Raw genomic sequence first — 22545 nt, 5'->3', positions numbered from 1 at the left:
GTACTGATCCGAAAACGTATTGGCTGTCTGTGTATATAGTAAGTATTTGTCCCTCATGTAATTCGCATGCTCTTACGACAGCATATAATTCTGCTGTTTGGGCTGAGCATGTATTGAGTAGAGATTTGGCTTCTATTATTCTGTCGATGGTTGTTATTGCATAACCAACTCTATTCTTTCCATATTCATCTTTAGATGCTGAGCCATCTACAAACACAACACATGAATCTGGTATAAGGATTTGAGAAATGTCTTGTCTGGGTTTGGTGTCTTCTTCAACTTTTGCTTTATAAGAATGTGGTTTTCCATCTTCTGCAGTAGGTATTAGAGTACTTGGATTTAAAGAGTACATCTTTTTAGAGTTATGTTTGGCTGTGATAATAATAGCGATGTCAGTGTGATATGCCTTGCATGTAGCGTCAGGTGCTTCTCTTAATATTCCTGACTTCAACATATCTTGTATTACTGGCTTAGTACCTTCTTCAGCTTCTGGCTTTAAGGGGTATTGGCGGACTGATAGCCTTTTTTCAGATATTAGTTTAACCTTGTATGGTGGGAACCCCTTTATAAGCCCTACATCAGTTGATGATTGGGACCACAGTTCAGGTGGGACAGCAGCTAGGGCAGGATGCATGTTGCTCTCTTTGCTCTCAGCTAAGCCCTGTATTTGTCCCTCTGCCTCATCTAAATGTGTCCTTGGATGGACTTTGACTGTCCACGCCAGAATGAGCTTCCAGATTCCTGTATTAGGATCTACCTTTGACAGTGTCAGTGCTGTTCCTGCAGAGGTTTAAAGCCTCTGTTTTTCCAAATTCTTATTATTCTTTTTTATCATATTTTATAAAGTAAGTCCTTATTACATTTAAAAATGAGATCAATATTTTTGGTAGTTGCTATTATTATAAATAATGCTTGGTTTAGTTCTTATTAAAAATAAAAAATAAAAACTCACTCACTGATTAACACAAAAAATGAAGGGCATATTATATCTTATAATCTTAGTTTGTTTTACCCAGTTTTATAGATACAACATCCAGTTTCAGTCAGCTTTGTATTTAGTTCAAGTAACTAAAGTTTGTTTCAATTAACTAAAGTTTTCTCTATTTCAGTCCAGTCCAGTAATTCTCTTAAGGTTCATTTCATCTTATGTTAAGTTTGAGTCTAATTCAATCATTTTGAACCTGGCTGGAAAAAGTCTAAACATCTGTTAAAATCTTTTTGTTTTACCATAGAGAACTGACCTAATATTATTATGGTAATGTTGAGGACTCTAATTTTTACATAACATGAAACAGACATTTATTTCACAAAAACAGAAAGTCAAACACAGACATTTGGCCACATGAAAGTTTAAATAACCTGTTTGTAAAAGAATTATGAAAAATTGAAGACGGGTCTATGAACTTTCTTATGGTTATCAGTATTTTCAATAGAGGTAGAACCTTTGCCATCTTTATATGATTTTTCGAAAAAGATTCTGGAAACCTTATTAAGATATAAATTTGGCAAAGATCATCAGAACATCAGACCTTTATTAGCGCTTTTAAGGTCCCTCAAAGATGCATTACAATGAAATCAGTCATTCCCATTCACACACATTCACACACTACTTACTTATTTCTCTGTCAGAGTCATTTTATTTGCAAAAATATGAACATAATTTGACTTCTATTATTCTTAAAATGCACATTGTTTCCTCATAACCCCTTTTGTTTCCACAAGGTCTGTTTTGAATGCTTCAATTCTTTTTTTTTATTCACCAAGAATCAATAAGGTGGTCTTAGTGGGTCCACCTTAAAGGTGTTATCTGTTGGGTGTCATGTTATCATTGTCAGGTCAGTGAGGTTCATAAGTCAGTCAGAACCTTGGTCATTTGGTCTGTGCTCATAATGTTTCATAGATCCAGCCTATGATTAGTCAGCAAAACTTCCACCTATAGGAGAAAAATTGATTGTTAATGAATGAGCTGCATTTCCTAGGAACACTGTCTTCCTTCTGGATGAGCATCACCTGTTGAAAAACTTTCATCATTGTTTGTTTCACATATTCACTCACATCTTTATATTATACCAGTAGGTGAAGTTGTTAGTATCTCATGTAGACTGACATATACTGTTGCATTTGGAGAGGATCTCAGATTAAATAAACTTAGTTAGAGCTTCAATCCAAGTTCATTTTGTGTCAGCAGACTTTAGCCAATTTTTCTTTCTTTTTTTTATACATAAAGAGCAAGATTCAAAACATTTTCAAAAGGCAGATTGTGGCAGAATGTAAACAAAACTGCTTATTGATTGACAAGATAACATTCAAGCACACAATCACCATATTAAAAGGCTCTACTTCTAGAGAATCACTAAACTTCTGGGGTCTGGTTTTGGCCCACGGACCTTGAGTTTGACACATGCAGGGTAGAGTTACAATTTTTTTCAGACCTTTCAGCAGAGACAGGCTTCTGCTGTTTGCAGAAGTTTATCTTTGTTTTCAGGCAGCTGCATCTCTTTGTCAAGGTCGTTTCACAGAGCTGAAATTTAACTTCTCTCAAAGAGGAAAAATCAAGAATGCACACAATCTGAGCCAAATATGGAATTATTTCCCTGTAAAATGAATCTTTTGCATTTTATCATGATATTGTTAGTAGTATAACACCATAGAATGATTTTTAAAGCACCTGTTTCTCACTAATGCTTGCCTACAAAATCTTTTACTCTCAGATTACTTCTTTAACAACATTCTGTTCTCTCTTCTCTAGTCATTGTTCACTGGGTTGTCCAGTTGGACAGTTTCCATGTTGTCCACATTGTCACCTCCTCTTTTAACTTCTTTTACCACGTCCTCTAAAACCATCTCTTAGTCTTTATAATTTGGGGCTACCTTGGTATTCTAAACTGGGATGGGTGGCGGTCCACCCCCCTTTATTTGTTTTCAGTTAAGCTGAAAGTTTTTTCCTGTGCTTTTCTTAAGGCCTCAGTATTATGGCTATGTCAGTTAAAAGCTGCTCTTATTGTTGTTTTTTTTAATTAAACTTTTTGTTTTAATCTGTTTATCAGCTGTGAGCACTCAGGGACTGAAAAGTCCCCTTTGAAATTATAATCTGGCAAGGTTTTTTATTGTCTCTTGAATCTTTTGAATGCATAATCTCCAGTTTAAGATCCCCGTGTAGTTTTAGGATTTCAGTGATAATTAAGTTACCTGAAAATCCGTATTTTTATGCCATCGTGTACATATTTCTGTTAAATCAGAGATTTTTCTCTGTTTTTTCCCCATTGTTCTTTGTTATTTTTCTCTTTTTAGTTTTCATTATTTCTAATTTTAGATCCTCTTGTAATTTTAAGACATCCTTTGTATCTAATTTGCCCAAAAACCCATGTTTTTTATTTTTTATTCCATCTATGACAGATCATACCGGCTCCTTTTACATAGTTCTCCATAAACGTTACCTCCCATTCTAAGTCAATTAGTTTACTTTGTTTCTTCCCCATTATGTTTTATGTTAGTTTAATTGTAGTATAAATGTCCCAGATAAAAGGTCACTGGCATGAGACTTTAAGGAGAGGACATTAACACGCCCTTCTACTGCGACTAATTCGCAGCGGTATTAATTTTCTGGAATGAAATCCGACCTGAATCTCCAAAGTCACCAGTACGTAGTTTTAATCTGGGCAAAAGAAAACACAGGACTAGCAGAATCCTGCTGATTCTATTAAAATGCTTAGTCCTCCATACACACACAACACAGTCACACAGTTAGTTTCAGGTACCTTGTAATTTTTCTAAGTTAACTTGGTGTTATTTTATGAGCTCAATTTACTCCGTTCTTTTTACTTTTATAGCGCTTTTTCTATTCCCTCGCAGGGGAATAACCCTTAGTCGTTTTATTTGGCCCCCTTCTTGGCGGGGCCCTACCCTAATTTGTCACTATTCCTTTCACGGTGGAATAAAACCATACCAATGCAGCGTCCTTACCGGCGACGCACTACCAACGACTTTTAAGTACTTTTCTTCTTTTATTTATATAGCGCTTACTCTATTCCCTCGCAGGGGAATAATCCTCAGTCGTTTTCTTTAATCCCCTTCACGGCGGGATTGTACCAAATTTGTCACTATTCCTTTCACGGTGGAATAAAACCATCCGAATGCAGCGTCCTTACCGGCGACGCACTACCAACGACTGTTAAGTACTTTTCCTATGAACTGTATTTTAAAACTGTCTCACCTCGGAGTTGACTTCTTGGTGACTCTCTGGACCCTGTGAGAGTCACCCCGCGCCGAGGAAGGCCATAACCCACTGGCCAGGTGTGAATTCACACACACCGGGACTTTCAGCCACTCCGGCTAAAGGAGGCTGTGCAGCGGTGCTTCGCTCGACGTCAGGCTTCCCCCACGGATCCCAGAGTCACTGTTAAAGCAAAGAGAAATAAGGTTATTGAATTAATCCGGCTTCGAAGGACCAATAAATGTTAGGTATTATTTAGTCAACTCAGAGGTAAGAACGATACAGTCATAGTTACCCGCAGCAAGGGTAGCCCACTTTGCAGTGAAACTACAAAGTTTTGACACCCTATCTCTTTATTTATATGCACAGTTCAACAGACAGTTCAGACAGGGTGTGTGTGTGTGAGACAGAAAGGAGGCTGGTTCACACAGAGATAACAATGATCTCACACACACAGGGAGGAAGGCATAGTGCAGGTGCCTTGCAACACAAAGTTTTTACATGAGTGATAACAAGTTTTTGCACCCATCCAACAAGTACTGTGCAAAAGTTTTAGGCAGGTGTGAAAAAAATGCAGTAAACAAAAAAATGCTTTAAAAATTAGAAGTGTTAATCATTTATTTTCATCAATCAACAAAATGCAGTGAATGAACAAAAGAGAAATCCAAATCAAATTAATATTTGTTGTGACCCCTCTTTGCCTTCAAAACAACATCAGTTCTTCTAGGTACACCTGCACACATCCCATTGTCTCTTCATGTAATCCCAGACACACTCTATGATGTTGAGATCAGGGCTCTGTGGGGGCCATATGCTATGAATCAGAAAAAGACGGACCCAAGATTCAGCCAGACAGTACTGAAAGTTTAAAAGGTTTATTCAGCCACAGGAAAACGTCACAGGTAACACTCCTCACAGCTTCCAGGAATCACTGAGGCAGAAAGAGGGATTAGTGACTTGTAGTCTCTCCAGATTTTGCAAGGGTCAGAAAAGCCACTAACCTGCTTTTGTTTTGAGTGGAACTTGAAACCCAGAGGGGAAACCTCAGTGGGCAGCAGGCAGTGATCTCCGCAGCTCAGGTAAGAAGTGACTCCAGGCTGAATAATCCGAGGGCTAGGCTGGCTCAATAATCCAAGGACAGAAACAGGGTCAACAATCGGAACAAGAGGCGTCAGGCAAGGGGCAGGCAGAGGCATAAACCAGATGCAGGAAACAAGGTCGACAACCAAAATCCAAATAGTCCGACATTGAGCAGGCAGAGGCATAAATCCAAAAGGCAAGGCAAGGTCAAGAACAATGATCAGACAGGAAGGAACGCTGGATATCTACTCACACGATGGCTTTCAAATATCTGGCACCATCTGCTTGTCAGAGTCAGTATATATCAGGGAAGACACAGGTGTATGGCATTCCACAGATTGCACTACACTGCAGCAGCCACCAGGTGCATCTCATCAGCTGATTGCAGCCAGGGAAACAGGGTAGAGCAGATGTGCCAGAATCATAACACCATATTATCACTTCCAGTAAGTCTTATTCTCCTTTACGCTGAAGATAGTTCTTAATGACTTTGGCTGTATGTTTGGGTTCGCTTACTTAGCATTTTGTAAATTGATAAAAATAAACCATCATTTATATTTCTGAAAGAATTCTGTTTACAGCATTTTTTCCACACCTGCCTAAAACGTTTGCACAGTACTGTATATCAGCTGATCAGCATCAAATTCAATATGATCAATCTTCGTTCAGGCCCCAAGAGAGATCCAGTGATATATTTGGTGGGCGTGGCCTAATTCTTCCACGCCGTCCACTTAAAAATTGACAAAAATCAGCCCCAAGCTATGCTTTGACTGAGGATTATGAAATTCACTACATTTATGTATCTTTTCAGGACTTAGAAATAAGTCTCTTGGAGCATTGGTTAAAACCCCAGAGGAAGTCAGCCATTTTGGATTAAACTTGCAATTTTGACTTCATTTTTTTGTTTTTAGCCTACATATCTGAGCAAACTCCTGCTACAGCTTTTGACTTACAGATTTCAAAATTGCTCAGTATACTCTCAAGGCATTGGGGATCAAAAGTTATCAAAAATCTTTTTGCTCCATCAAATTCGTGTGGGTGTAGCAGCATAGCAAAGTTTGACATCTCGCCACTTGCATACAGTTAGTTGTAAATCATGCAAGACATGCATGACCTGATTTGCTCCAGACTGGATAAGAATGATCTGTGTCAACCTACAAACAGCTCAAAGTGATTAGGTTTTTGCTGCATCAAAGCATGTGGGCGTGGCCACGCCTCAACGCCTGACTTCTCGCCATTAATGTGGTGTATTTTTGTGCAATCTTTCCATGGAATTGGGAGGGGGGCTTGCCGGCCCTTGGTGGTGGCGGTGCGTTGACCCTGCTGTCGTGACATGAGCAGGAGTGGCGCTGAGCTGCTTGAGGCTTTAACTAGTCTTGTTACTTCATTGACATTTGAAACTGGGTAATCAAAATTAAAACAAAACAATGTAACCTGCTGTGCAACAACAGCATAAAAACTCTGCACATGCTGTCCTGACTCAGAAAAGCAGTTAAAACAATTGTATTACATAAATAACGAACAGTTGTCCCTGAAATAAACACATCAATTGCAACAGGTCTGTTTTCTGTTAATTCCTTTATATTAAATACACTCAGGAAGCTTTCTACAGTTTATTGAAATTGACAACATCCACAACATCCAAAAGAGTATCATTTCTTATACACTTTAAGTTATTGGAATTTTTTCTTCAGCAAATGACACTGAGAACAATACCAAACTCAAACAATCTTTAACTTGTTTTGCTCAACTTAAATGCTGTTATATTGATCAGGATTAATCATTGACCTGATCCCAGATAGAGGATAAAGCAATGAATTTTCACCCAGTGGCTCTTTGTCCGACAAGCAAGCTGATACCTTGACATCTCGTACAAACGACAGTGGAAAACATGAGAATAACAGCAGTTACTATATATTTTTTCCTGGTCGTTGCTTCTGTCCTTGTCTTCTGTAACACCAGTGAGCCTCCAGTCTTCCACCTCGAAGCTCCACCTGAATCACGCTCTCTGTTTGCTCCTCTGGATGATGTGCGTCTCCTCTCCAATGGCCTCCTGCAGCTCGGCCAGAGTATGCGGGAGTTTGTGCAAAAGACAAAGGGACAGATCAACACCATCTTCCAGAAGCTGAACATTTTTGATCGCTCCTTCATCCAGCTGTCAACACTGGCCGGTGAGATCAAGGAGGGGGAGGAGGAGCTGAAACAAACTACTGTGGTCCTAAACACACACAATGAAGAAATCAAGGAACTGTCTGAGAAAATCAGCTCTAAGATGGAGAGCATACTGCAGGAGAAGAACCAACTTCTGAACAAAGTGAATAGCCTGGAGGAGAAACTGAGCAGACTGTCCGTGGGCCTGTTGACAATCACGCAGGTAGCAGAGATCAACAGCCTCAGAGTGAGTGACCCCGACTCGGTGAAGATTTCAGATTTAATACCATATGCTTCTGAAATGTTATTAAATGTAAATCCTAAACTCTCAGCAAGCCAACTCGCTCTATGTTGCATAAAACAAAAGAAAAGAAAGTACAGTTTCCAGTTTTTGTAAAGCTTTGACCAGCCCATACCAATATTAGATTATAAGATTTATATAAGAAGATATAAGAACAGTTTTCAAAATGTTTTTTTAAACTTTCCTTTTGAAAGATGTTATTAATTATTTGTATTAGGAACATAGGGCATGTCATGCTGTCAAAAGTCAAAATTATTACAGAGTTCACATTTTAAACTAGCTTTAGCATCTTATGTTAGCAATTAGGCAGCTAGCATTATAAAAAATGCAGCCTCAGTGTGTATTCCCTACAGAAACATAGATACTTAACTCTGAGATTTCGAAAAGGCTACCACAATTTCAAAATGCACCCTGTTTCATAAAACAGCACATTTACAGTACTTTGTTCAGCCTTCCTGCTATCTGCTGAAAGTCTTACTCTCTCTCACTCTGTCACAGCCCAACTGAACCACAAACATGTCTTAACATGTTGAAGAAATCACCTTTTGTGCTTCCTCTTAAAATTTTTTAGTACCTCACTGTAACTGAAAAGAGGTAATTTTGAGTCTTTTTTACTCAGTAACAACTTGCACTGCTGTCAACTCTTCAGGACGCATAACAGCAATTGGCCATCCTAAAAGTCGCGTGAAGTTGTTAAGTAAAGTAAGCAACCAATTTTGACAATTGCTCATTTATTTGTACTTGTTATGGGACACTGTAGAAGAGAGGGATAACATAGCTAGAAGGACTGAAAAGTTTGGAAAAAAAAAACTCATACAACTGTACAAATTAACTTTGTTCAGTCGATTCTTGTTAATTTATTTTATTTATATGCTTTTGCTTTTTATTTAAAATGTATTAAGTCGGAATTGGTTTTAAATCTTGTGTTTCCCTTAGGAACTTACAAGTCATGTTAAAAAATATATGTATGTTTTAAATCAGGATATTCTTTTGTACACACTACATTAACCATCTAAATAGGAAAGAAACCAAAAGAAATGCAATGATTTCTCCTTACACTGATGTATTTTAGACAGAAATGTTACATCTCACTCCAGCTTTAATTTGGTCTTGTAGCTTTGTGCACACATAATTTATTTACAACCTGGATACCCTGGTGCCGGAGGACTGAGCTGTCTGTACGTGCTTTCGGACAACTAAGGGCCTTCATTAGTTTTCTTTTGAAAAAGAGTGACCAGAGGGGTCTGAAAACTAATTAAATATGGCCACCAAGTTGGAAACACTGACAATTTGCATGATATACAGTATTGTTGCTAGCACAACAAGGTGGCGCTCACAGTGCACCCACTGATCAGTGCATTCACTGATAGGAAACACATTGGACTTCTGTGAGGTCCGATCTAATTCACTCTTTGAACAGGAAGTAATCCAGCGCCAGGAGCAAAGCATTGCTAACCTTTTGGAAGCTATGGTGGAACAAGGCAGACATCTGAACCACCAGACCAGGAAGATCAAGCTTCTGGAGGAAAAGGTAAATATTCCAAGTATCCCTCTCTGCTGCAGGGTTTGGTTATTTAACATATTTGTGATTTTCTCCTCTGGTTCAGTAGGACTCTTGTGTATTGCATGAGGTTGTATTCTCCTGTGTTTGGCAGTCATAAAGAAGGCATGCGAGTTAAAGTATTAATGGAAGTGACTGTAATGTAGCTGTGTTGCTGTATCACACCACATAATTTTTTTTACCTTTGAAAACAATCTATAGTTTTCCTGTAATGATCTCAGTCTTTGCCCTAGTTCTGAAGCCTGTTTCATGTTCATCATTTTAACATCTGCTAATTCATATCATAGAGTATGTCATATAAAAACAAATCTGCTTTTGGTGAACCGGAACCCACAATTCATTGCGAGTTGATGTCCAAATTATGACCGCCAACTCAAGTGTTTTTCAACCTTAATGTCCACAGCTAGCAGCCAACACGTCAGCGCAGGAGACCTTTGAGAAGATGGCAGAGATCTCCAAGTCTGCACTGCCAACACCCACCCCTTATCTGACCTCAGGCAACAGCAGCACCACAATGATGTGTAAGAAAAATAGAACAGAAGAAGATTTCCTGGGTAATTTTAGAACATAGAATCGGACCGAGACTCTAACATGTTTGAAATGGATTCACAGCAGGGGGGTGCTTTTCCTAGATCTTTAATTGGAACTTGTTTATTATTATTAGTGAAGATTCTATTCCAGGTACTTTGAATTCAGACCCAGGTCAAGTACCTATAAAATACTCAAATATCAGCTGATGCTAATATTTTGCGATTTACTGGTATTACCAAAACATTTAGTGTTGTATGTGGTCAGGGTTTTTCACAAACTAATTTGTATTAACCACAGGCACTGAGAGCTGTGTACTGCTTCAATTTGTCCATATCATCAGCTGTATTTATATGTACATGATTCATAATTACACGATATGTGTGAGAATAAACCTTTCATTTATATTGAGGCATTAATCTGAACTACAGATTGCATGCTGGGGGGTGGGGGGTGGGGTTGGGGGTTGGTGAAAAAAAGATGATCTTTATCTATAGCTGGTTGCATGTTTTGTAGGGTTTTAATAAACTTTTATCTGCACTGTTGATGTAATTAGCATTGCTACCTATGACAGCAGTACGTCTGTTTTAGATTGCAGACATTCCCTACCTTCAATCAAAGTCTTGTCTTACAACAGGCTGCCAACATCTGCTGAATCCGATATGCCCTGTGACGGGTAGGGATTAAAAGCGCAAAAGAATAAATTAATGCAACTTTCTTTATTCCAGTTAGTCCTGCTCCTGCTGAAACTTGTTATGCCCCTCTGTAGAGGTCCAAGTGTTGCTGCACATAGTTCTCTCCTCACTTATTGTCCCTGCAACAATTGGACCTAACAGCCATCAAACAGACCTCTAAAGGATTGTATAAAACACAGAACAAACAGCTGTCTTGTACTTATTGACAGTGGACTTCTACAACAAGCTCCACCCATGAGTTTAAGATTAAAGTAATTTGCCAACTCTGATTTATTGACATACATCAAAAATTGGTTTATGAGACTGCCATGTTTGTTTTATCATTTCATGTTTTTGGCTGTAGACTTTTGTTTTTATTTTTCCTTTCTCTTTTTTTTCTTTTTTGTTCACAGCAGATTTCCCATCAGACTGCAGCGAACTGTTTGACAGAGGGGAACGGGCAAACGGAATCTATGCCATCAAACCCAATGGATCGGAACCCTTCATGGCCATTTGTGATATGAGCAGAGGTATGTCCCGTTTCTTCTACAAAAAACATTGTTTTTGAATCTACACATTTTTGGACAAACCACTAATCAGTAATTAAAGTTGATTCCTTGTCTGCGCAGATTAGATTTTAATGCAGGCCTTAATGTAAGGATCAATACCAGATTTGGTACATGCTAAAGTTTATAAAGCTATAAAACTGTCTGATAATGAAAAGAAAAAAATATTTTTTAATTTTCATATAAATTTGTATTTGTAATTTGTTGTTTATGATTTCTGACCATTTCTGTCTTTAGGCCATGGAGCGACAGTAATCCAGCAAAGGAGAGATGGTTCAATCAATTTTGATGAACCATGGGAAAAGTATGAAAATGGATTTGGAGATTTGCAATGTAAGACACTATTTTAATTATCTTCAAGATTTGTTTGATACAACAATAACTTAATTAATCAGAAAAAGTGGCCAAATTTGTTGCAATTTTAAACACTTCAAGTATTTGAGTGTCTCGCTTCAGCGCTTTGAGTGTCTCGTTACCTTACCTTACCTTACCTTACCTTACCTTACCTTACCTTACCTTACCTTACCTTACCTTACCTTACCTTACCTTACCTTACCTTACCTTACCTTACCTTACCTTACCTTACCTTAGTGAAGACAGAGCAAAGAATTAGATTTAGCAGTGTTAATAATTGGTCATTGCCAGGACTTTTAGGTTGTATTTGTTATTCAAAGACCCACAGCTTAAGACAAATAGTGCCCCAGTAATGCTCCAGACCTCACAGGTAAAATGATCTTCAGCTAAGCCAAAGATGTTTTGGACATGCTGAGAAATTCTGCGATGTGAGTGTCACAACTTTTAGATGCCACATAAATATCGCATAGATGTGTTGCAGAAATGATGCAATAATAACATCACTTAATCTCATGCTATGCGAACATTTTGTCTGCACTGATGAGTACTCAGTCAACTCGACATGCAGAGATCTCGGAGTGAAGGCAGTATGACCTACTTTCTGAATAATTCAACAAATAACTGACTACTAAGGGTAACTGATATGATTTGAGGTTTTGTTTTGGGTTTTTTCTCTGCTCCTGATTATGTTCTTCAAGTTGTGTTTTGGACCTTTCCTCTGATTGTTGTTTTCCAGGTGGTGCTTTAGTTCTTTTCTTAGGTTTTGTTTCTTCTTATTCTTGTATTCTGTTTATAGTGCATTTTGGTTTATGTTCTATAAGAACTTCCTATGGTTAGATTATTTTATTGCTTCTCTGTTCTGCCCAGTCATGTTCATGTTTCCTCTGCCTGCCACAGTCAGCTTGTAATCAGCTTCATTTGGTCCACCTGCACCATGCCAATCAGTCTCCTTGCTTCACCTGTGCCATGCCCTGTATATACTCTTTAGTTCTTTTCGTTCCTTGCTGGTTAAGGCTGTTTTCATGTCTTGTCTGCTCATGTCTGCTTGCCACACCACGCCTGTCCGAGACTGTCCGAGGCTGCTATTTTCATTCGAGGTTTTTCATGTTCATGCTCATATCCATGCCTGCACCTGCCATCTCATGCCTGCCTGTAAGTTATTGCCTATTTTTTAAGTTATTAAATCTTATCCACTCACCATCTTCTGCAGCTGCCTCCTGGTCTGGGCTTGAGTTCTACTCCAAAAACTACCTTTCCTGACAGTAACAAAGAACTTTCACCCCAAGATAGTTAGGTGATCATTAAGTGTGGAAAAAGGTCTTGACATAATGTAAAGTAATTTGATGCAGTAGATTTTAGTCCCCATTAAACTAGTGTGTCTGCCTTGTTTTTTAATGTCTTAATGTGATCACGCATTTGACAATATAGTATACACAATTACACTCACCGGTCACTTTATTAGGTACACCTGTCCAACTGTTCGTTAACGCAAATTTCTAATCAGCCAATCTAGAAATAGTCAGCAGGACAGGGAAATAGGTCTCCAACTAATCTTTTTAATGTGATGGAAATTCTTGCAGTAAGCATTCTAAAGTGTATGACCTTTGGGTTACCTCACTCCTCTGAGCATCTGTGTTAGGGGAGGAAGCTGTAAAAGCCATTATCAGAAGTTTAATGGTTAAAACTTACAGTTAGGATGATGTGTTGGGAAGGACAGATGGGTTCCTAGATAACTTTGTCACCTCTGAACCCGAGAAGGGTCTGGGGTCATAAAACACAGACTCTTTGAAGTTGAGATAACACTGTCATGTTCTGGTATAAATACTGTGTGTAAATGTTGATCGGGGCTCTGCTTAATTGACTAACCTCAATGACAGAGTCATTCAAACGCTGAATGCCTTTGAATAAAACTTCTAAAGACAAAGTCCAGGTTTTCTCTTGTTATGAGTCAACTTCTACCCACTTTGATAAGAAAATTCCACAACATTAACATGTTAAAAAAACTCCATCACATGAGAGTGCCAAGTCTGAGAGACCATATATACTGCCTATAGGCACTAAAGCAACAGAATTTACACAACTGCTGCTCAAATGCGCCAGCAATGACTCCATAATGTTATTTATTATCATGTTATGCTATGCAGATGCTCTGTTTGCACTGATGAAGATTTAGATCTATATGCTGAATTCTATTGGCAGATGGTCAGTTGTTTTTGAATAGAAAAAAGTTAAAATGACAGCTGACGTCACAACAAAAGTAATATACCTTAATCCTAATATGGAACAGAGATTGATGCGCAAAACAATGTACACATTTGTTCAATTTTAGATCAATGTACCAATTTTGTTTGACATTTATTGCAAGATGGGAAACAGTGTGACAGTAGCTTCAGAAGCTTTATCCAAATACACATGTTAAATACAAAACAGGGGTATAGCATAAGTGACACATGTTCTTCATAGGTGTGACAGGATTTGATGTTTTATAAAATGCGCCTCATTTGTTCATGTTTTATCTGATGTTAAAAGTGTGTTGACACATCAACATATAATGCAAGATAAGAAGCAGTTTAAGTTGCCAGCTTAATTTAACACATCCAAAATCATTCTGCTGCAGTCTGACGTCCAGGTTACCAGGGTTTTCCTGACATTTGCTTATGTTCATTCTTTGTCCAAATTCATACTTTGCACACTGGTTACAAAGGATCAAAAGATCTCATTGTACAAAGGTTTCAGTCTGGAGAAGACTGCCAATAATGGTTCACAGCATATTGTGTAAATGTAAACAGTCACCAATAAGAAAGAGAAAATCTGGAACAACAATAACAAAACAAAAACTGGCTATTTCTCCAAAATTGATGGAAAGACGGGGTTAAAACTAGGCTGAGATGCTGCTGAGAGGTTGAAGACCTTGCGTTAATACTTTGTAGCGCCACCCTTTGCTGCAATTACAGCTGCAAGTCGCTTGGGGTATGTCTCTATCAGTTTTGCACATTGAGAGACTGAAATTCTTGCCCATTCTTCCTTGCAAAACAGCTCGAACTCAGTGAGGTTGGATGGAGAGCGTTCGTGAACAGCAGTCTTCAGCTCTTTCCACAGATTCTCGATTGGATTCAAGTCTGGACTTTGATACTCCTTCCATTTTAATATGATTGCTTGCACAGTGCTCTTTGGGATGTTTAAAGCTTGGGAAATCTTTTTGTATCCAAATCCGACTTTAAACATCTCCACAACAGTATCTTGGACCTGCCTGGTGTGTTCCTTGGTCTTCATGATGTTCTCTGCGCTTTGAACAGAACCCTGAGACTATCACAGAGCAGGTGCATTTATATGGAGACTTGATTACACACAGATGGATTCTATTTATCATCATCAGTCATTTGGGACAACATTGGATCATTCAGAGATCCTCACTGAACCTCTGGAGTGAGTTTGCTGCACTGAAAGTAAAGGGGTTGAATAATATTGCACGCCCCATTTTTCAGTTTTTTATTCGTTAAAAACGTTTGACACATCCAATAAATTTCATTCCACTTCACGATTGTGTCCCACTTGTTGTTGATTCTTCACAAAAAAATTTGAATTTTACATCTTTATGTTTGAAGCCTGAAATGTGGCAAGAGGTTGACCAGTTCAAGGGTGCCAAGTACTTTCGCAAGGCACTGTATATCTTGACTAAGGAATAGGGTTGAAAGACACCATTATTTTGTTCCAAAAAAAACAACCAGTTCTGTCTAAAATCTCCCAAATCCTTGTGTGAAAATGTGTGGTCTGATAAAATCAAAACTAAACATTTAGGCCACATTTTTAAAAGGTATGTTTAGCACATTAAGAAGACAGTACATCACGAAAAGAGTCCCATTTCCATACAGAATTATGCATCACTGTGATCTGTGGTTACTTTTCTTCTGAACCTTCTTCAGAGGTTTTTGTCAAGAAGGATAAAAAAGATATGAACAGTTCCAAATAGCTGTCAGTTTTGACTTAATAGTTTCAGGAGTCTGCTAAAAAGCTCAAGATGGAATAAGTCCAAGCAGTCTTCTAAATAAACAAAAGAGATAGAGGGCTTGTGGACACAAGCAATCCTCACAATCTGATGGATTTGGAGGATTTCTGTGAGGCAAAGTTAGCAAATACTGTAAAGTCATGATGTAGGATGCTGACAGACTCTTACCAAAAAAGAATGCCGAAATGGAATCAAAATGTGATTCAACAAAGCATTAGTTTAAGTGTGCACACTTCTGCAACCCTATTATTGTAACTTTTTTACTTTTTAAAACTTTCCTTTTGACAGGGCTGTTTGTTTTCAATTGACATATACAGATGAAATATTAAATTATTTATGAAATATGTTTTACAATTCATTTTGAAGGTCCCATTTTTATATCACAAAAACTTTCAGATTAACAGGGGTGTGTGCAGTTTTGAGATCTGCTGTTTTATTGCACCTCTGCATGTCCATAGTAAACTTGTCAGTATGCACCCAATGTGTTGTCTCTCCTTGTTTCACAGGTGAGTTTTGGCTGGGTTTAAAGAAAATCCGCTCTCTGGCCTCTCAGGGTAATTCTGTCCTTCACATTCAGCTGGAAGACTGGAAGCAGAACAGACACTCTATCGAATACAGATTTTATCTCGAAGGTCCAGAGAGTAATTATGCCATACGACTCATTCATCTGTCTGGAAGTCTACCCAACACCATGAGCAACCACACAGGAGTGATGTTTTCCACCAGGGACAGAGACAATGGCAGCCACTGGGCATCCACATGTGTCCACCCCCACTCAGGTAAAGCAGACGTATACCACCTGACAAAAATAAGTTTAATAAGTACTCGTCTGGTCATAATTCTAGCACAACACATAATCTTCTTCATTTTTAGGTGGATGGTGGTTCAGCTCCTGTGGAGACACCAACCTTAATGAGAAATACTTGCGCATGAGAGCCAATGGGCGCTCAGAGCGCAGGAGAGGGATCCAGTGGAAGTCAGGACGAAAGGTGTTTTACTCCTTCATGGTCACCCAGATCTCCATCTGTCCTGCGGGCTCCATCAGCCCCACCTACCCAGCATCAGCCACGTCTGAAGCTACTGTTAATCTCTGATCCAACACCTGCTATCACTAGCGGTTACACTCATTTTAAACGGTAATGAAATAACAGCCCCTTTTATGGAAGCCTTTTCAGTCAGTGCCTTATTTGGTTAGCTGTAGTTTCAGGGATTTGGAGCATCATAAGCATGTCTCAGTACCAATAGATTAAATCTAGTAATACAAGGCATGCATTGCTTTGTGTTTAAAACACAGTCCAATGAATCACTCTATGCCTTTACTACTGAGCTTTGTTTCAGAGCATTAAAACCTTTTGTTAAGATGCTTTTAGCAAGAGGCAATGGATTTATGACTGAAGATGTTGGACATCACATGGAAGAAATCACAAAAGGCAACCTAATTTATGTTGTTCATAATGACTCTTGATATACTTTCCAACATTTAGACCCAGAAAAAGTGTTTTGCTTATCAGTTTTTAATGCTGTTGTTAAACCCGTCTTCGTCGTCCACTGACCATATTGTCATAAAGCAACACTCTGCATTAACATAGAAGTATCAGTCGGCTGCCCATGTGAACAAATAGAGTGACGGTAGAACTGGAATGTGTTGTGAAGAATAGCTGCTGCAATATGCCTAAAATAAAGAACAAGACTGTTTAAAATCATAGTCTGTATCAAAAAAAGGAAATTTACATATAATTTATACCTGTAAGTTCTTACCGTGATCTAATGTCACACCTTTCTGAACCCCTTTTAAGATGTTCTTACAGTCGGTTTGCCAGCTATGTGGTGTTATGTTTCCATGTTGCAAAAACTTCTTAAGGTGTTCAACACATTACAGTTGCAGCATTAAACCTGAATAAATGTGTGCATAATGTTATTCCACATGGTTTTCATAAAACAAATCTAAGATTAATTGATTTGAATTGATTGATTTCCTTAAAAACACGTTGCCCTGTTTATGTAAAATCTTAACTTCTTGTTGTACATTGACACTGCTTTCAAGATTACCTTTTCCTGATACCTATATTGAATCAGAAAACCTATCCATTCTCAAAAGAAAAAGAAAATGTACCACTTTAATTTCTAGGGTTTTACATTTTATTGCATAATAAAAATAATTTTTCTTTTCCAGGTTCTAAAATTACTCAGTTCTATTCTCAAGTGTACAAAAACCCATAACATTCAACACAATCTCTTAAAATTAAGTAAAGATAAAACTACTGTTGGAAAACGCATGGTAATGGTAAATACACAATAAATTTGCGACCACCTTTTAACAGCAATAACTTAAGGTACTTGCTTTCTTCATGACTTTTCCCTCACATTGCTTTATGGAGGAATTTTAGCTCACTCTTTCCAACATTGTTTTGGTTCATTTAGTAATTGTGAGCATTTGATTTTGGACAGCTCTCTAAAGGTCTCACCCCAATATTTTAAATCAGGTCAAGGCCTTGACCTTTGACTGGGCCATTGCACCTTGATTCTTTTTTCACTCTGTTATAGTTTTTCAAAATAAAAATAAAAAACATCCCAAATCATCAGCCATCCACTGCCATGCTAGACAGTTGGCAGGAAGTTTTCATGATGATCTGTTCTGTCAAAACAAGGTGCTGTGCAATAGGGTAAACATTTTAATCTCATCTGTCCAAAGGACATTGGTCCAGAAGTCTTCAGTTTAATTCATGTGCAGCTTTGCAGAGTTAAATATGTGCTGCAATGCTCTTTTGGAGGGAACAGGCTTTTTCTCCAAACTAGTTATACGTGTTCAATCTTAATCTAACTGCTCTTTAACATTTAAACATGCTAACTAGCGCCTGTGGATTACTAGCTGTAGATCTTTGGATTCATATAATTTCTCAAAGCATTGCATTGTTGGAACTTGGGTTGACTTTGCTTGGGTGTCCACCAGATTCAGCTGTTCAACCGTGTTAAATGTTTTCAAGTATTTATTTTTACTGTAAAATAGCAGATTTCAAGTTGTGTGGAAATGCTTTTTAGCTCTTCTCAGATTGATTGGTGGAAACAAGTGCTTTTCTAAGGCAGTGGTGAGCAAACTTAGTTTTTGAGCAGTTTAACTACTTAAGCAAATTTAATTTACAAATGTATCCAAACAAAATTGAATATGATAGTATTTTTTGTCATTCTATTTTTTGTCATTTCAGAACGTGAAACTCATATATTATATAAATACATACATATGGTGTTTCCACCAAAAAACTCTTATTCTTGAACCAGTTCAGTTCGGATCTTTCTGAACTTGGGGTGTTTTGTTGAGAACCAACGTAATTTTCCACCAGTTCTGGAAACCAAGTGTAGTAGCAAGATGTCAGATCTCGATGACCTGTGCGGCACCGTACTTGTTTCTATCATCTCCACCTTTTGACTCGCCCACAGGTGACATTATGGTTTGCACTGAAAAGCAACTTTCTGCTGTGCCAGAGTTAAACCATAGTTCATACCATAGTACAAACTATGGTAAGTACTATGGTACGAACCGTGATTAGCTCTTTTTTTTGTGGGAACATGCAACATTGGTTCGAAATTAGGTTGCTGGAAAAGTGCTAATAGAGTGAAATGTTTCAAGCCTTTATTTCTTATGATTTTGATGATTATGGCTCACAGATACTGAAAACCCAAAATTCAGTGTGTCACAGAATTAGAATATTACATGCGATCAATAACAAAGGATATTTGAAACAGAAATGCCAGGCTTCTCAAAAGTATATTGATTTCTATGAACTCAATACTTGCTTGGGCCTCCTTTTGTATGAATTACTGCATCAGTGTGGCATGACGTGGAGGGGATCTGCCTGTGGTTCTGCTGGACCTCTGGGAGCATGGGCAGGTACCAAGTCCTAATTAAAAATTAAATCAGCATCTCCATAATGCTTGTCAGCAGAAGGAAGCATGAAGTGCCCTAACATTTCTTAGAAGATAGCTGCATTAATTGTGGACATCAGAAAACCCAGTGGACGAACACAAGCAGATAACATGGGACCTCAAATCATCACTGACTGTGGAAACATCACACAACTTCACTCTTTCTCCAGACTCTGGGAGCTTAATTTCCTAATGAAATACAAACTTTATTTCATCTGGACAGAGGACTTTGGACCACTGGGCAACATCGGTTCTTCTCCTTATCTAAAATGCTTGTAGCTCATGTGTAGGATTCGTCTTTGTGTGGAGGCTCTTGATGTGCTGATTCCAACTTTAATCCACTCCTTGTGAAGCTGTGAATTTTGCTTGACAATCTTTTCAAGGTTGAAATTATCCCTGTTACTGGCAGACATTTTCCTACCCAATTTTTCCATCCACTCAACTTTATATGGATATGCTTGGATACAGCACCACCAGCTTCTCCAGCAGTTAGCTTACCCTCCTTAAAGAGGGTATCATTGAGTGTCTTCTGAACATCTGTCCAGCAAGCAGTCTTTTCCATGATTGTGTAGCCTACTGACCCAGACTGAGAGACAATTTAGATGTTCAGGAAACCTTTGCAGGTGTTTTGAGTTAGCTGATTAGGGTGTGTGAAACCATGAGTTTCCAAAGATTGACATATTTCACTCTATTTTTGATTAATCTACATGAGTTTCACTTTCTGAAATAAGCGACAAAAAATATTGAACTTTTTCCTCATGTTCTAATTTATTTAGATCATGTACAGGGGTTGGACAATGAAACTGAAACACCTGTTATTTTAGTGTGGGAGGTTTCATGGCTAAATTGGACCAGCCTGGTAGCCAGTCTTCTTTGATTGCACATTGCACCAGTAAGAGCAGAGTGTGAAGGTTCAATTAGCAGGTTAAGAGCAGAGTGTGAAGGTTCAATTAGCAGGGTAAGAGCACAGTTTTGCTCAAAATATTGAAATGCACACAACATTATGGGTGACATACCAGAGTTCAAAAGAGGACAAATTGTTGGTGCACGTCTTGCTGGCACATCTGTGACCAAGACAGCAAGTCTTTGTGATGTATCAAGAGCCACGGTATCCAGGGTAATGTCAGCATACCACCAAGAAGGACGAACCACATCCAACAGGATTAACTGTGGACGCAAGAGGAAGCTGTCTGAAAGGGATGTTCGGGTGCTAACCTGGATTGGATCCTAAAAACATAAAACCACGGCTGCCCAAATCATGGCAGAATTAAATGTGCACCTCAACTCTCCTGTTTCCACCAGAACTGTCCGTCAGGAGCTCCACAGGGTCAATATACAGGTCCTTCTCAAAAAATTAGCATATTGTGATAAAGTTCATTATTTTCTATAATGTAATGATGAAAATTTAACATTCATATATTTTAGATTCATTGCACACTAACTGAAATATTTCAGGTCTTTTATTGTCTTAATATGGATGATTTTGGCATACAGCTCATGAAAACCCAAAATTCCTATCTCACAAAATTAGCATATTTCATCCGACCAATAAAAGAAAAGTGTTTTTAATACAAAAAACGTCAACCTTCAAATAATCATGTACAGTTATGCACTCAATACTTGGTTGGGAATCCTTTTGCAGAAATGACTCCTTCAATGCGGCGTGGCATGGAGGCAATCAGCCTGTGGCACTGCTGAGGTCTTATGGAGGCCCAGGATGCTTCGATAGCGGCCTTTAGCTCATCCAGAGTGTTGGGTCTTGAGTCTCTCAACGTTCTCTTCACAATATCCCACAGATTCTCTATGGGTTCAGGTCAGGAGAGTTGGCAGGCCATTTGAGCACAGTGATACCATGGTCAGTAAACCATTTACCAGTGGTTTTGGCACTGTGAGCAGGTGCCAGGTCGTGCTGAAAAATGAAATCTTCATCTCCATAAAGCTTTTCAGCAGATGGAAGCACGAAGTGCTCCAAAATCTCCTGATAGCTAGCTGCATTGACCTTGCCCTTGATAAAACACAGTGGACCAACACCAGCAGCTGACACGGCACCCCAGACCATCACTGACTGTGGGTACTTGACACTGGACTTCTGGCATTTTGGCATTTCCTTCTCCCCAGTCTTCCTCCAGACTCTGGCACCTTGATTTCCGAATGACATGCAGAATTTGCTTTCATCTGAAAAAAGTACTTTGGACCACTGAGCAACAGTCCAGTGCTGCTTCTCTGCAGCCCAGGACTGGGGAATGCGGCACCTGTAGCCCATTTCCTGCACACGCCTGTGCACGGTGGCTCTGGATGTTTCTACTCCAGACTCAGTCCGCTGGTTCCGCAGGTCCCCCAAGGTCTGGAATCGGCCCTTCTCCACAATCTTCCTCAGGGTCCGGTCACCTCTTCTCGTTGTGCAGCGTTTTCTGCCACACTTTTTCCTTCCCACAGACTTCCCACTGAGGTGCCTTGATACAGCACTCTGGGAACAGCCTATTCGTTCAGAAATTTCTTTCTGTGTCTTACCCTCTTGCTTGAGGGTGTCAATAGTGGTCTTCTGGACAGTAGTCAGGTCGGCAGTCTTACCCATGATTGGGGTTTTGAGTGATGAACCAGGCTGGGAGTTTTAAAGGCCTCAGGAATCTTTTGCAGGTGTTTAGAGTTAACTCGTTGATTCAGATGATTAGGTTCATAGCTCGTTTAGAGACCCTTTTAATGATATGCTAATTTTGTGAGATAGGAATTTTGGGTTTTCATGAGCTGTATGCCAAAATCATCCGTATTAAGACAATAAAAGACCTGAAATATTTCAGTTAGTGTGCAATGAATCTAAAATATATGAATGTTAAATTTTCATCATGACATTATGGAAAATAATGAACTTTATCACAATATGCTAATTTTTTGAGAAGGACCTGTACACAGCCGGGCTGCTATAGCCAAACCTTTGGGCACTCATGCCAAATGTCGGTTTCAATGGTGCAAGAAGCGCAAATCTTGGGCTGTGGACAATGGTAAATGGACTGAACTTATATAGCGCTTTTCCAGTCATACAGACCGCTCAAAGCGCTTTACACTAGAGCCACATTCACCCAATTGCACTCACTAACGCTCACACATTCATACACCGATACACAGATTGGTAGGCAACTTGAGGTTAAGTGCCTTGCCCAGGGGCACATCAAACTATGGCAGGAGTAAGCTG

The 22545-nt window shown here is 38.8% G+C and overlaps 1 protein-coding gene across 2 annotated transcripts; it reads left to right on the top strand.

The window, feature by feature from the left end:
- The first annotated feature begins 7015 nt into the window (after positions 1-7015).
- On the top strand, positions 7016-17606 carry LOC124870455 (angiopoietin-related protein 3-like). 2 transcript variants are annotated; one of them, XM_047369141.1, is made up of 7 exons: positions 7016-7691; positions 9166-9276; positions 9710-9827; positions 10925-11038; positions 11312-11407; positions 15941-16213; positions 16308-17606. In XM_047369141.1, exons 1-7 carry the CDS (start codon positions 7185-7187, stop codon positions 16526-16528), a joined length of 1440 nt encoding a protein of 479 aa, XP_047225097.1. In that variant the 5' UTR covers positions 7016-7184; the 3' UTR covers positions 16529-17606. The 2 variants fall into 2 exon arrangements, with proteins under 2 accessions (XP_047225097.1, XP_047225096.1); XM_047369140.1 differs by having other exon boundaries at positions 7018-7691; positions 10922-11038.
- Positions 17607-22545: the final 4939 nt, after the last annotated feature.

Source organism: Girardinichthys multiradiatus, chromosome 6, assembly GCF_021462225.1.
Source record: "Girardinichthys multiradiatus isolate DD_20200921_A chromosome 6, DD_fGirMul_XY1, whole genome shotgun sequence".
NCBI classification, from domain to species: Eukaryota; Metazoa; Chordata; class Actinopteri; order Cyprinodontiformes; family Goodeidae; genus Girardinichthys; species Girardinichthys multiradiatus.
This window is presented reverse-complemented; position numbering and strand designations above follow the sequence as displayed.

Coding starts and splice junctions, on each gene's coding strand:
- LOC124870455 (XM_047369140.1), top strand. CDS start 7,185: ATGAGAATAACAGCAGTTACTATATATTTTTTCCTGGTCGTTGCTTCT. Junction 11,039..11,311: donor CATTTGTGATATGAGCAGAG/GTATGTCCCGTT, acceptor TTCTGTCTTTAG/GCCATGGAGCGACAGTAATC. Junction 16,214..16,307: donor ATGTGTCCACCCCCACTCAG/GTAAAGCAGACG, acceptor CTTCATTTTTAG/GTGGATGGTGGTTCAGCTCC.